Source organism: Montipora capricornis, chromosome 4, assembly GCF_036669925.1.
Source record: "Montipora capricornis isolate CH-2021 chromosome 4, ASM3666992v2, whole genome shotgun sequence".
In the NCBI taxonomy this organism is placed as follows: domain Eukaryota; kingdom Metazoa; phylum Cnidaria; class Anthozoa; order Scleractinia; family Acroporidae; genus Montipora; species Montipora capricornis.
In genome coordinates, this window is record NC_090886.1 from 54763500 (window position 1) to 54778499 (window position 15000).

The 15000-nt window shown below is 38.2% G+C and overlaps 2 protein-coding genes across 2 annotated transcripts in view; both read right to left on the reverse strand.

Moving 5' to 3' along the window:
- Positions 1-8482, reverse strand: part of LOC138047537 (ankyrin repeat domain-containing protein 66-like) — a 14644-nt gene extending 6162 nt beyond the window's left edge. The window contains exons 1-2 of the mRNA XM_068894428.1: positions 7729-8482; positions 7087-7212 (exon numbers count right to left, since the gene is read on the reverse strand). Of these exons, the coding sequence (XP_068750529.1) occupies positions 7087-7212; positions 7729-7740 (138 nt within the window). The 5' untranslated portion in view covers positions 7741-8482. The remainder of the gene's footprint in view (positions 1-7086; positions 7213-7728) is intronic.
- The window catches only part of LOC138047536 (all-trans retinoic acid-induced differentiation factor-like), an 18993-nt gene continuing 9870 nt past the window's right edge, over positions 5878-15000 (reverse strand). The window contains exons 6-9 of the mRNA XM_068894427.1: positions 14615-14670; positions 14154-14242; positions 12754-13091; positions 5878-6044 (exon numbers count right to left, since the gene is read on the reverse strand). Coding sequence (XP_068750528.1) covers positions 13052-13091; positions 14154-14242; positions 14615-14670 — 185 coding nt within the window. The 3' untranslated portion in view covers positions 5878-6044; positions 12754-13051. The remainder of the gene's footprint in view (positions 6045-12753; positions 13092-14153; positions 14243-14614; positions 14671-15000) is intronic.

Below are 15000 nucleotides of genomic sequence, written 5' to 3' on the forward strand. Positions count from 1 at the left end.
CTCACCAAAATAGAAGACTTTATAACAGACTAAATCCCTAAGAAAGCGAGTGTCACGAGACGTGATGAAAGCGCTAAGGAAGGTTAAGTGTGATGACAATCGAACATTTCCTTTGCGACTTCAAGCGTTTTCAGGAATCAGCCTTATTTGTACGCGCTCACATTTATGACGCGCAATGTGTTTCAAAATTCACACTTTTTCTCAGTTGAGCTGTTAAAATGAACACATCTTGTGTGAAATGAGAACAAAATGTATTGAAATGCAGATACTGTAGTTGTGAAAAATACGTGTTCATGGTCAATCACGTACATCATTGTACAATTGAAGTTGTAAGACATACTGACATCTTTGGGAATCAGCGTGAAATACATTTAACAACGATTGCAACTTAACATAAGGAGTAAGGCTTCTTTACGCAATTGCTAAAACTGCGTTCAAACTTGCGAGCATCATAGCTTCACTGAAAATGTATGTAGAGCACATACGAAACTTCAAGTCATAATCAAAATGAACAAGTTCAATATGTTTATCACTGCTGTTTGTGTCTTATTTTTGATAAGGAGCGTTTTGTCCGACCCCCGTTGCCCCACCTCAGAGAAAAGAATGCCTGCATACTCACTTTGTGGTTGGAGGTAGTTTTTGGGCAAAGCAATCCATCAAGTACTCCATTACGTCTGCACTGTTCCACTCCTTTTTCAATTCAACTGCACTTAAGATGCGCCCCTGGTGGTTAAGTTGTTGCAAATGCAGGGTACTTACAGAGAAAGTTAATAAAAGAACAAAACACGTCTTAAGGACTGAAAGGGACGTTTTGGGTAGGTTAATGAAGTAATAACATGTTGAGCACATAAGCTACCGCATGCCAAATTAGATAATCGGATAACTCCGTACTTCCGTGGCAGCTATTCTATTGGCCGTAGAGGTCCCCAGGGAAATTCTCAAGACCTTTTATACGCCATTGCATCCAAATTTCTCAATTCTCTCAAGTCTACTGACTCAACAATGTCTGCAAATTTCCCCACCCTCCTCCCCTTCGGTAGTGAAGAAAAGTAAACGAAGATCGAAGACCCCGAAAAACGAAAACGAAGATCCCGAAACACGAAAACGATATTTCAGATTTTTGGGAAATCATCGTGCGAAAATGAACTTTGAACCCGTCCACACGTATCCGTGTTCGTTTGAAAACGCAATGTCTTTCTGTTTTCAAAAAAATTCCCGTCCGCACGTAGCGTTTTCGCATCGTTTTCGCCCGTCCACATGTATACGATGAATCGATTTGAAAACGAGTGAGAGATACTTTCAGCACGAGAAGATAAAATTCGTATCCCCAAGCGGCCATGTAATGTTCTGTTTATTACGTAGATATTTACTCATTTTCGAAATGATGGAAAAGTGGTGAGCAACCGCTAAAACACACATGTTTTGTAACATGAAACAAGATATGAAAGTTATGAAAAATGTAAAATTTGCAATAAAATCTTAATGTAGTAGCGAAGAATTATATTAAAGCACAAAAGTATCTTACAATCAAGAGGAAGCTCTCGTTTTATTAGCTACTCGTGTTCGTTACCATGACGACACCTATATTCTAACATGTGAAAGATAAAAATGATATGTTCACTGCGCGCGGTGAAGATATGACTTTTAGTAAAAAGAGAAATCAGGGTATTTCATCAGTATCTATATAATAAAATGAATTTCACGCTGATGCCCAAAGATTTCAGTATATCTCCATTTCAATACATTTTGTTCTTGATGAAATGGTATATGAAATGAATCATATATGAACTGCGGATATGAAATCAAGTGAAGCTATGATCTTCGCAGTTATGAGCGCAATTTTTACAATTGCGTAGAGAAGCCTGAAAAATTCAGGACTTAAACGGGGTTCAATTCTCTACGCAATTGTAAAAATTGCGTTCATAACTGCGAAGATCATAGCTTCACTTGATTTCATTTCCGCAGTTCATATATGATTCATTTCATATACCATTTCATCATTGATTCATTTCTCACGGGACCATTAGAACCCACAAATGACCAGCTCCCAACGTCAGTGGCGTCATAGCTCAGTTGGTTAGAGCGTCGCACCGGAATCGCGAGGTCACGGGCTCAAACCCCGTTGAAGTCCTGAATTTTTCAGGCTTCTCTACGCAATTGTAATAATTGCGAAGATCATAGCTTCACTTGACATTTTGTTCTTCTTACATGGAATGCCCCCTGCAGGGCAGACCACGTTATAAAATGGGAACCGTTTGTCTTTCCTCGTATCCACAAATCTTAATGTTCGTAGCTACAATTGTAGTTCCTGTAAGGTCTGTTAAGTGTTAATTTATAGAAAATATAACGGCATATTTTAGTGTTCTCATGTTAATTTTACGTCATCCAAATGCCATGGTCATTGTCACTTTTCAGGCTCTCTTGGTTACTTTCCCGAAATCCCGAATTTCTATTGTCGATCGCCTGGTTTCACTAAAGGTTAAGTGTTGATGTCCATTTTAGCCATGAGTACCTGTTACAGCTTTCATGCCGTCGTTGTAATCGGTTCCATGGAAAGGTATTCGGTGTTTGTGGGGGTTTTTATCGTTCACACAACGTGTCAAAACTACCGTAGTCCTAATGGCACCGAATGATGCCCCGAAAATTCAGTTTGTAATCCCATTTCAATTGGATAGAGTCTTCATATTAATTGACTGGTAAAATATTTCAAATTTTCAAAATTAGAAAAACAAATTATTTTCGTAAATTCGCGCAATTATTGAGACCAAAACAAGATACATTCTTAAGGTTACCGTGTACCTTCAGGGCTGTCTAGTGAAACGGATGTAGCGCTTTCCGATTACGACGCAGATATCCCAACTCAATCCCAACCCTTCTATTAATGTGATTGCTGGAATATTTCATTTACTAGTCGTGGGAAAAATATTTCGAATTGTAAAATTCCCCAAAACTGATTTGTTTGAAATCAGTTTATCTAGCCACTGTCAAAATTTGATTGCATCAAGCAAAGCCTCTTTGAGTTGTAATCTTTACATTGTTATCTTCAAGGCAAAAATTAATGTAGCACAGTAAAGAAATGCCTTTTCTATCAGACGAACGGCTGACTTCGCTTGTCCAAAAGGGACAAAATATCAAGATTTGTACGTATATAGCAAGTTGTAAATATCTATATCAAGATCGATATTTATGTACTAAGATTTCATAATCAAGATTTACAAATATAAATCAAGATTTCTAAATACAAATCAAGATTTACAAACAGAAGTCAAGACTTCTAAATACACACAACAAGATTTCTAAATACGAGTCAAGAGTTACGAATACACATCACATGGGCGTCTGGAAAAGCCTGAATCCGAAACCGGATTTCTGGTTGAAAGCAGAACTAGACCGCGTGGTGTCCCAAGATGTCATTACCCCTGTAACAACGCCTACTCGTTGGGTCAGTTCCTTTGTCGTGGTCCCCAAGAAAGACCGACTTCGGTTGGTACCGGAAGCGCATGCCCTTTGGGATTCGGCCAGCCCCATCAGTCCACAGAAACCCGGTATGTACAAATCGAGAAAGAGCTACTGGCCATTGTCTTTGCGTTCGAAGAGTAGACACATACATACATACATGGTACAGATGTAGTCACAGTCGAGACAGATCACAAAGACCGTCAAACCCCTGGGGGCAATTGTTCGTAAAGCACGCAAAGCAGCACCACAACGGCTTCAGCGAATGTTGCTCCGTCTCCAAAGATACAGCCTAGAAATAAATGTTTCTCAAGGACATCCTCAGCAGGGCTTTCACACCGGAAGTTAACGTGCCTGCGTTTATACAGGAGCTTGAGGAAAGTAAGTCCGCACTTCCAGTTACTGAAGCTCGATGGCGCCAGATAAAACAGGCTTCAGCAAATGACCCTGTTTTCCAGGAATTGCGTGTGGTAATAGAGCGTGGCCTTCGAAAAGAAAGCCGTCCCTTAATGCCTATATCCTTACTTCGATGTACGAGATGAACTCACGTTTGAAGATGAACTACATGCTATTTAAAGGGCATCAGTGAACTGGTCCTACCAGCCTCTATTCGCGAGGAACTAATGGTCGTGACTCACGCATCCCACATTCGTGTCGAAGCATTGCATCTGGTTTACATGTACGTCGCGCAATACTGCTGGCTAAAAAGCATTTATATCATATATAAAAGCAAAATATTTAAAAAGGAAGAAAATTATGTATAATGCTAATCTTTAATAATACGCCTATCACACAATAATGTCAATATAAGTATTTTGGAAAAAATAAAGTGTCACTAATCACTGTTAAGCAGAGTGAGGGAACGGATTTTACATTTGAAAGGCTGTAGGGACTCAGTTAGGCGAAGATGTTCACGTAGACTATAACAAGTCTTTGCACCATTGTAACTAAAGCTCTTTTTTAGCGATTCTGTTTGATGGCGGGGAAGCACAAATTTGGAGTTTGCAACCCGCAGGTTAGACTCGGTCGAGCTCCCTACAGTACACCGCGCACCGGTGGCTCAGTTGGTTGGGCACCGGGCTGTCACACGGGAGGTCGTGAGTTCAAATCCGGCCGGACCAACACTCAGGGTCTTTAAATAACTGAGGAGAAAGTGTTGCCTTTGTAATTACATCTGCAAATGGTTAGACTCTCTAGTCTTCTCGGATAAGGACGATAAGCCGGAGGTCCCGTCTCACAACCCTTCAATGTTCACAATCCTGTGGGACGTAAAAGAACCCGCACACTTGTCGTAAAGAGTAGGGCATGTAGTTCCCGGTGTTGCGGTCTGTCTTCTGCGGTGTATCCTGGTGGTTAACCTCGCAGGGGACCTATGTCCTATTGTTACTCCACCATGTATGTATTCATACTCAATCAGTAAATAATACAATAGCTCCTTGTATGTATTCATACTCAATCAGTAAATAATAAAATAGCTCCTTGTTCGGTGCAATGTTGTGTTTTACTTTATTCATGACCATTGCCTTACGCTTTAATTTTCTTTTCTCTAGTTTCTTCCAATTCAACAGCCACACTACAGTTACTCCACATACCACGTTCGCTCTACAACACTGCTGCTGCAATAGACCATATTCGTATTCTCAGTATTGGACTGGAACTAGCTTGCAATGGAGGCTAATGCGGGGGAATATATTGAAAAGTATTTGCATTTGAAAAGATTCCCCCGCATTAGCCTCCATTGCAAGCTAGCTCCAGTCCAATACCGAGAATACGAATATGCTCTATTAGGAATCTGGAGCAACGACGATGAAGACTGGAACCAGAACGCTAAAAGTTTAATGAGCAAAAACGATAGTAGAGCAATGGACGGAAACCAGAAGTTGCCACTTCGCATGCTAGGAGAGTAGTCCCTGCCAGATTGCTAAACTAATCATCTCTTAGAGAGGAAAGCTAATTAACAATATAAATGCGGTAGGATCAAGGCAAGCTAAGAAAGAAAACAATTCACTTCCGGTTGCCATTGGTGGCTCAAAAACACCCCTTGCTTAAGCTCCCTACTAAATGTCTCTGTAACCACTTCACACAGGTTTTGCATTTTGGCAAAATACTTTGCCGTTGTCTTGAAAACAACATAAAATGGACAACATAAGATTTAGTAATCTGTGTTCTATCGTACAAACAGCTTGACCTCATGGTGTGCTTTCCCACACGATTGATCAGGAGAAAACCTTGATTTTTCTGCTTCGATTTTATAGGATTCCCTTAGCAAAAAAACTACAGCTGAAACATGCTGGCCTTAACGTATATTCCTTGAACTTTTTTCGGTAAGAGGTATATCTCTTTCCTTGATGTCTGTAATACTGCAAATTTTTCTGCCGGAAGTAGCTGTAACGCACTACACTTGTCACTTACTAAAACACATCAAAATGAAGTTTTTTTATTTAATCTTAAAAAAACAAACAAAGACTTAACATTTCTAAGACCTTGGGCCCTCAAAAATATCTCACAATATATTATTATAGTTTTTTGGTTACTACCATTTCATGATTTGATGAGCAAGGATGGCACAGTGGTGACAGCACTCACCTCTCATCAATGCGGCCTGGATTTGATTTCCCTTAATGTCAGGGGATTGGGAAACAATGCCAAAAGAAAAGAGGTGTTTAACTGGCTGAGAGTAAAAAAGAAATCTATTTATATGCTGCAAGAGGTCCATTGTTCTCAAGAAACTACTGATAAATGGACTTGTGAGTGGGGTTATAAAGCGCTCTTCAGCTGCTGCAGCAGCAACAAAGCAGGGGTTGGTATTCTTTTCAACAATAACTTCAATTGTCAGATCCACAAGGTTTTCTCGGATCCGAATGGTCGCTTTTTAATATGTGATATCGTTGCTGATAGCAAGCGTCTGACTGTGGCTAACATCTACGCTCCGAATGAAGACGATCCAAACTTCTTTCAGGTTTTCTTCGATCATTTATCAAACTTTAAATGTGAGGAAATTATAATTGGTGGGGACTTTAACTTAGTTCTTGAAGTTGAAAAGGATAAGAGGGGTGGCCTTGCCAGAACACACAAGAATGCCTTAAAAGTGATTCAAGACTTCTCTGAAAATCTTGGTTTGATTGATATTTGGAGACTTTTCAACCCGGAGACCAAGAGATATACTTGGCGACAAAACCAACCAGTCATACACTGTCGACTTGATTTTTTTCTAGTCAGTGAATCATCCTTATGTGATGTGACCCATGCAAATATTCTTCCTGGCTTCAAAACGGATCATTCGATGATTACTCTTAATGTAGCTTTACACTCGAACCCTAGAGGCAAAGGTTTTTGGAAATTGAACACGTCTCTTCTAAGCGAAATGAGATATGTCCAAGAAATTAAAACAGTAATTGAAAACACTGTGAACCAATACAAAGAAGACATCTCGGTGAACCCTGCCCTACTCTGGGAGATGATCAAATTAAAGGTGCGAGAGAAATCAATATCCTATGCTGCATACAAAAACGTGACAACAAGAAAACGCGAAGAAATGTTGGAACGCGAAATCGCTTTTTTAGAGAAACATATAGACAATTCAAGCAATGGTAACCCCTCATACCATATTGTTGCAGAAAGAATTTTTACCTTAAAGAAAGAACTGGAAAACATCTTTGAGTATCGGACCAAAGGTGCAATTATTAGGTCAAAGTCGCAATGGTACAACGAGGGCGAAAGGAACTCTGCATACTTTCTAAATCTTGAAAAAAGGCACTGTAAACAAGGAACAATTAGTCAATTAAAAATTAATGACACTGATTTCGTCACCACAGATAGAGATATCTTATCTGAATGTACCGCTTTCTAAAAAAACATTTATACGTCAAAAAACCCGACAGCCTCCAGTCCACATTCTTCTCTGAAGTGAACTCCACTTCTTTGTCGAATGAAGAACAAATTTTATGTGAAGGTCCCTTAACTCAAACGGAATGTCTCGAAGCCCTGAAGAAGATGGAGTCCGACAAAACGCCAGGAACAGATGGACTTCCTGCCGAATTTTATAAAGTTTTTTGGAAAGACATTTCTCCTTTTTTAATTTCGGCACTCAACTATGCTTTAGACTCTGGCTGCCTTTCAGTGACGCAAAGACGAGGGGTGATTAAACTAATTCCAAAAAAAGATGCGGAACTGTACTTCATCAAAAATTGGAGACCTATTACCCTTTTGAATACTGACTACAAAATCGCAGCAAAATCTATTGCAAACCGAATTAAACTAGTACTTCCAAACCTTATCAATCATGATCAAACAGGATTCTTGAAAGACAGATTCATAGGCGAAAATATCAGACTTATCGACTCTATTATCCAATACGCCACAGAAAAGAATATCCCGGGCCTTTTACTTTTTATTACTCGTGGATATATCCACGAGTTTTGGTGAGGTTCTTTATGCAAATGTGTCACTCCTTCGTAACCGGAAGTTCGATCTAATAAGCCAATCAGGATGGATAATCACTACACAGCTTACAAAGCTGTGACTTCCTGTTCGCGAGGTTGTGCGCCGCCATTGCTGTATGTCGCTTTTATACGTAAGTGTTTGAGCACCTTCCGCTGCATTTAGAAGCAAGAAACGGAAGAATTAAAGAAATGGCTTTCTTCGAAGGTAAAGCAAAATATTCTGAACAAGTACACATTGGTGCAATCAATTGTACACCGCCTTTCACTGACCAACGCGAAGACTTTAATACATGTAGAAATGGAATCGACAGACAGACACATGGTGAGAAGACAGTGCATGTTCATCCCCTAAGCTCACGGGGATAAATAAATTCCATTTGGAAGGTGACTGCCATTTGGAGAATAACATCGAAGCTATCAAAGTATACCAATGTTTATCAAAGCTATCCCGAAGTTTTGCAAGCTATGAGTCATCAAAGCCACATGAATACAACTTGAACAACGTCCGTGACATGGAAAACAGTGAGGCAACCAAGCAATCCATGCTTTCAGACACTAGTACTTGTGTGGTGGACCATAATGAAGAACTGATTATGTTACGAAAACTGATGAGAAATCCGTACCAATCTCCTGCTATAGAGCAAGGGCTGAGGCAGTACATGCTCCCCGGGACAGAGAACCTTCCAGGATTAATTCCTTACAAGAAAACGTCGAGCTTGTTTAGAAAGACAAGGTAATTAGAAAGTGTATGGTGCATTATTTAAATAAGGACGTACCGAGCTCGTCTGAGTTGAGAAAGTGTTTATCTCTTGCTTTTGGAAAATATTATATCTCTATACCTAGACCGCAACTCAGACGTAACAATCTTCGAGAGTAGGAGATTCTAATCGTCATTTTTATCTTATTATCCGCAGGACTGCTAAACACAAAAAAGACTTGTCACTTCTATTGTGTATTCAAGGTCAATCTGCTACTACGGATTCGACAAAATTGAACCAACAAAATGAGAATTGTTGTCTATCAAGAGAAAAGCTATTGAGATCGGGAGACACTGAATCGAACCCAGACCCTGTTGCTCATGGAACGAGTACACATACAGCATATACAATACTGAGAAATCCTTCTGTAGCACTGTTGCGGGCTCGATTAGCTGAAAAAGGATTGAAGGCAGTAGAATGTACCTCAGATGGTTCATGCTTCTTTTCTTCTGTTGCCCACCAGTTATACAATGATCCTTCCTATCACATGAATATGGATGCTGCTGGAGTTGAATCCATCAGAAACAACCATCAAAAATTTATTGGACCCATTACAGAGCAATTGTGCGTTTGTTGTCACAGCAACATACATGGTGTGATGCACGTATTGTGCAAGCAGTTTGCAATGTATTAAATGTTACTATATGTATAAATGAATCCATTGAGGGGCGGGCACCAGTAACTGTTATCAGACTGAGTCCTATAAGTGGACAACAGGGAACTACTGTGAACATTGGACATCTAGATGGAATATACTATGTTTCAGCACTTCAGTTAGATTGTTATAATGACATTATTTCAGTTTATGAAATCAGCGTTGTTACCAATGTCAAAAATAATTAATAGCATGGTAATAAACTATTAATTAACGATGGCAAAAAATTTCTACAAAGCAGTGGCAAAAAAGAGCTTATATGAGAGAATCTATCAAGCGGAAGAGACAAAATCCCTTGAAGAGTTCAGGGAAAAGAAAAACAATGCAAAACGCCAAAACAGATCTGAAAATATTGAAGCATCAAGGTAATAGGAAAAGAAAAGCAATCCAGAACATATCCGAGACCTAAAAATAAAATCATAAAACCATTTAAGGAAAGCTATGCAGAGCTCAAGGCTAAACCAAACTGAAATTTGTCAAGGTCAAGACTCTATTAGACATTCATGTCAAAAGTGATTCAGTCTTTTTTGAAATAAGATAACACATGGCCTGAATATATATGCACTTCCTGTGATCAGTTATGGTTCAGATCATCTGTTTCTAAGTATAACAGAACTGGTATCAAATATAGTGATAAATATTCGCAAGGTTTGATGGAGGAATGTATAACTGGCACAAAAAGTGTTAATATGTCTGAATGGGTCTTCTCTACTTGCTAAACCTGATGACATTAACAATATGACCTGGCAACAAAAAGCAGACCTTATTCAAAATTACCCTGTCATATGTGCAACGAACTTTGAACACGTGGTACAGCTCTTTATAGACGATGTGTTAAAGAGTAATCTTATTCCTATTTGAGAAATGCTATACTTATTTCACAGAGTTGAATTCCAGCAAAGGGGATTACCTCACATACATGCATATTTTTGGGTATCTAGTTGCATATGAGATCCCACCGTGCTGTTACACAATTATCCAACTATCAATGCTAATGCATAAAGAAAAATTGCGGTAACTTTCATATCCACGAGTAACGACAGTGGCACTTTGATTGACTTTGAAAAGGCATTTGATTCTCTCGAATGGTCCTTCATACATGACACACTAAGTTTCTACGGATTTGGTGCTTCATTGATTAACTGGGTGAAAACCCTGTATAGTAATACCGAAAGCTGTATTCTGAATAATGGATGGGCAAGTAATTTTTTTGAGATTCAACGAGGTGTTAGGCAAGGCTGCCCGCTCTCACCTTATTTATTTATCCTATCAGCAGAGGTGCTTGCCATGGCAATTAGAAAAAATACTAATATAAAGGGAATCTCTGTAAATAATGTGGAAATTAAGTTAAGTCAGTATGCCGATGACACAACACTTATATTAGACGGGTCACACGAGTCTCTTTTTTCATCCCTCGCAATGCTTGACGATTTCAGCAAAGTCTCTGGCCTCAGACTCAATGATAAGAAAACTGAAGCTCTATGGATCGGCGCAAGTGTTGGAAATGATAAAATTTTGTTATCAGGAAAAGAACTCAAATGGCCAAAAGACAAGGTTAAATCCCTAGGTCTATGGATTTCAACAGATCCCGAACTATCTGCCTCCTTAAACTACAATGAGAAACTCGAAAAAGTTAAAGAAATCCTGAGATGCTGGAAATACCGCCGACTCACATTGCTAGGGAAAATCACTGTTATCAAATCACTAGTGGTCTCCCAATTAGTCTACCTGCTCTCACCTCTTCGCTCAAACTACAGAGTTTTAAACGAAATAAATGACTTACTCTACACTTTTCTATGGAATGGCAAAGGAGACAAGATAAAACGGAAGGTAATGATCAACGATTTCGGTGATGGTGGCTTAAAAATGATTGATATAAGTTCCTTCAATAAATCCCTCAAAACGACATGGATTAAAAATACTTGGATAACAATAACAAGGGAAAATGGAAAATTTTTTCGATATAACCCTCCAAAAATATGGTTGTCAAAACTTTTTTTCCTACAACCTTAATGTTAAGGACATCTTATCGAAAATAACAACTTCGGATGGCTTTTTAAAAGAAGTATTAGAAATTTGGGCAGAAGTTAACTTTGAACCAGAAATAGCATCGAAAAATCACTTTCTGGACCAACAACTTTGGCATAACTCCTTAATAAAGATAGCCAACAAGACAATTTTTTTTCAAAATTGGTTCAATAAGGGAATAACTCGGGTGAAGCATCTTTTAGGATCGGACAACAACTTTCTCTCGCTAAGTGATTTTCGCTGTAAGTATGAAATTGACCCTCGCCCTCTCAGCTTCTACGGATTAATATCCGCTGTTAAGTCTATTCGGATCGATTCAAATTTTCAAGATCTACAGAACACCGACCACGAAAAGGAGCCACTTACAACAAGAATTTTACAAGTCAAAAAAGCAACTACCTTAATATATAAAAAATTGATCAGTATCAAGAGCTTAACCCCGAGTCAAGTCAAAAAAATGGCTACAGGATTGTGACCTACCAACAAATGACAACATAAATTGGACTGCTGCTTATATTTTAGCTAAACAATGCACAAAGAGCACTAAGCTAATAGAGTTCCAGTTTAAATTCTTACATAGACGCGTATCAACCAATAACTTCTTATTTAGAATAGGTCTAAAGGGCGATGAAAGCTGTAGCTTCTGTCAAACCTACTCTGAGTCACTTATTCTTCTTTTTTGGACGTGCAGCCACACATCTCACTTTTGGAATAAACTTACTGAATGGCTGATAAACCTAAATGTACTTCCTAGGGATTATGCATTGACAAATACTACTGCTTTGGGTCTGAGGCCAGATATCTCTCAATTCGCACTTCTTATAAATTATTGCTTTCTCTTAGCACGATATCACATATGGCTCGCTAAGACAAAAGAAGGCCATCCAAATCTTACACATTTCATACGCACTTTAAAATCACGATATGAAATAGAAATAAAAAGTGGAGACACAAAGAAATGGAAACCTCTTGCAGGATATATGAGGATCTAATTAATATTAGTATATTTCTTCACCTATCTGTATTTATCTCCTACCCATTAGTTTCTTTCAAATCCCCTGTCAGGTGCATATCTTACATTACCTGCAGTGAACCACATGCCTTTACCCTGTTTTTGATGCCTCCATAGTGCAACTTCAAGCTGTAATGATAATTATCTATTTTTCTTCTTTTTTTTTTCTTTGCCCTTTGTCGTCACTGCATGTGTTAGTAGTACTGTCTTCACTGTATTTGTTAGTCGTGTAGATTTGTTAGTCGTTGTAATTCAAACACTGTTAAAATTAGAGTAATATCATGTAAATAGAGCTAGTGCTGTAAGTAGTCAGTGTACTGTTCGTAAGCATTGTATTCTCTTGTATTGTTGCAAATAAAGGAAAAAATAAAAAAAAAAAAAAAAAAAAAAAAAAAAAAAGACTTGGCATCATATGTGGGTTGAGTTCCTTGGTTCTCTACTCTGCTCCGAGAGGTTTTTCTCTGGGCACATCAGTTTTCCCCTCTCGTCGAAAACCTACCCACAGTTTCACATGATTTTGACTTCTGCACAGGGTAACCAATTAGTGCCCAGGTTGTAAATACAGTTGACAGTTACAATGCCATCGTCAATTCCAATAAATTAGCAAATTATTTTCAAATTTTTGAAAAGTACAAAGTTTTGGATTGTTTTCTTTTTGTGACTGTATATCAAATTTTATTATTTAAAAAATAAATTCTGGTCAATTCCATTGTATGTACTGCAAAATGTTCTCTTTTTTCCTGCAAGGAAGAAGAAAAGACATCAAAGTCTATAAAAAGAAAAAATGTGGTTTTAATTTTTTTTTTTATTACTGAGGCCATTATCAGAATTTTCATTAGGATTTGCCAAATTTCTTTTGAAACCAGTGCATTTATTACAATGAAAAAGTTAAAAGAGTGTGTCTAAACCCAAAGAGATTTTCGAGAAGTGTGTAAGTACAATTCACAATGGCAGGTACAAAAGTCAGACCGGATCAACTTGGATCGCTCACCTTGGTTTGAGCAAAAAACTGTTTTGTAAGCCAAAACTATTCGACATGTGCCCCAATTTCACCAAGCTTAGCTTAAAGATTAGGGCTGGGGTGATTTCTTGAGGACTTATCATTTTTTTAATGTTGATCCAAGGAGACTGATCCAAGTTGATCCGGTCTAACTTTTGTACCTGCATATTCACAATGCCATGGAGAGTGTAACTATGACAAAAGGGCCCATGGTAACAAAGTTCAGGGTGACTCAGGCATATAATTTAGTCATAATGCAAAATATACAGGCAGGTGCTTGTTATAAAACCTAGTTACAACGTTCTTTCCTTTTACAACTTGATCAACAGATGTGACTGACAGTTAGAAATAGCCTTGTAACCTTGACCACATTTCATAAAGATCTGGGAAACAACAAAACTCACTCTGTTTCTCAAAAGTACCAAATCCTTTCTGGCCCAAAAAGCCATTTGTGAAACTGCCATTTGGTTGCCATCTTGGCAAGCCGGTGTTTTAACATGTTTTCAAGATAATAAAAAGCAAAACGATCGTGAAGTTTGATGACTTAAAACTCCTCCGGTCTTAAGATAGAGAGACCCCCCCAAAAAAAAGGCCCAAAAAGTTTTGGGTTTTTCAACAAATGGAACCTTGTCTCCAAATCTTACTTAAAAATTTGGTTTTATCAACAGAGTTGATAATGTAAATTGGCCACTGTACAGAGATTCTAAAAGCTGACGTTTGGAGCATTAGCCCTTCGTCGTTACTTACACCTCTAGAGCATGAATTATGACTAACAAAGGAATATACTGTTACTAGTCGTTACCTTTTCCTCTGATGTAACACAAGAACAACAATCAAAAACACAGTTGTCCCAACAATGGATGCAAAAATTAATATCCATGGAAACCCATGCTGAAATATAAAATGGAAACCAGGGTTTACAAGGTGTTGAGGTCAATAGCTTTCCACCAACGTGGTATAAGTTTGATTTCTGGAAAATGCTGCATATGGGTTATGTTTGTTCATTAATATTCTCTTCTCTGCTCCCACGAGAGGATTTTCTCCATTCCCCCACCCCCTTATTTCATTTGCAGCCTCCCCAGTAGACCAATGTGATGAGCTGGAGAAGCTAAGACTTACATAAAATGACTGTTATTATTGGTAAATCAGCCTGGTGTTTTCAACTACACTGTCATAAAATATTTTGAAACCACGAGAAAGTAAAAGAATTCATTGTTAATAAATTTACCAGTGACTAAAAAAATCAGAGTTGGCAATTTTTACCTTCACTAAGCATTTGTATCCAAACCAGCCTGAATTACATAAACACTCTGAGAACCCTTCACAACAAGAGAAAATTAACATATTATAAAACTTCATTCTGAATTACCGGTATGACCAGATGATGGAGCCTGGTTTATATATAAAACATCTTTATTGCCAAAAGGGTCATAATTTTAAATGCACACAGTCATTTAAACAATTTGCTATAAAAATGAGCAATAAAAAATAAGAAGAATGACGTTTTGACGGGCAACCTTAAAACCCGGAATCACAGGTCATTGTTTTACCAATACAGAGAGTAAAAACTATCCTAAACATTCATAAAAGCTAACCTTAGGCCTAAAAACGTTTGTTTAGGCCTAATTAGGCCTAAGGTTAGCTTTTAT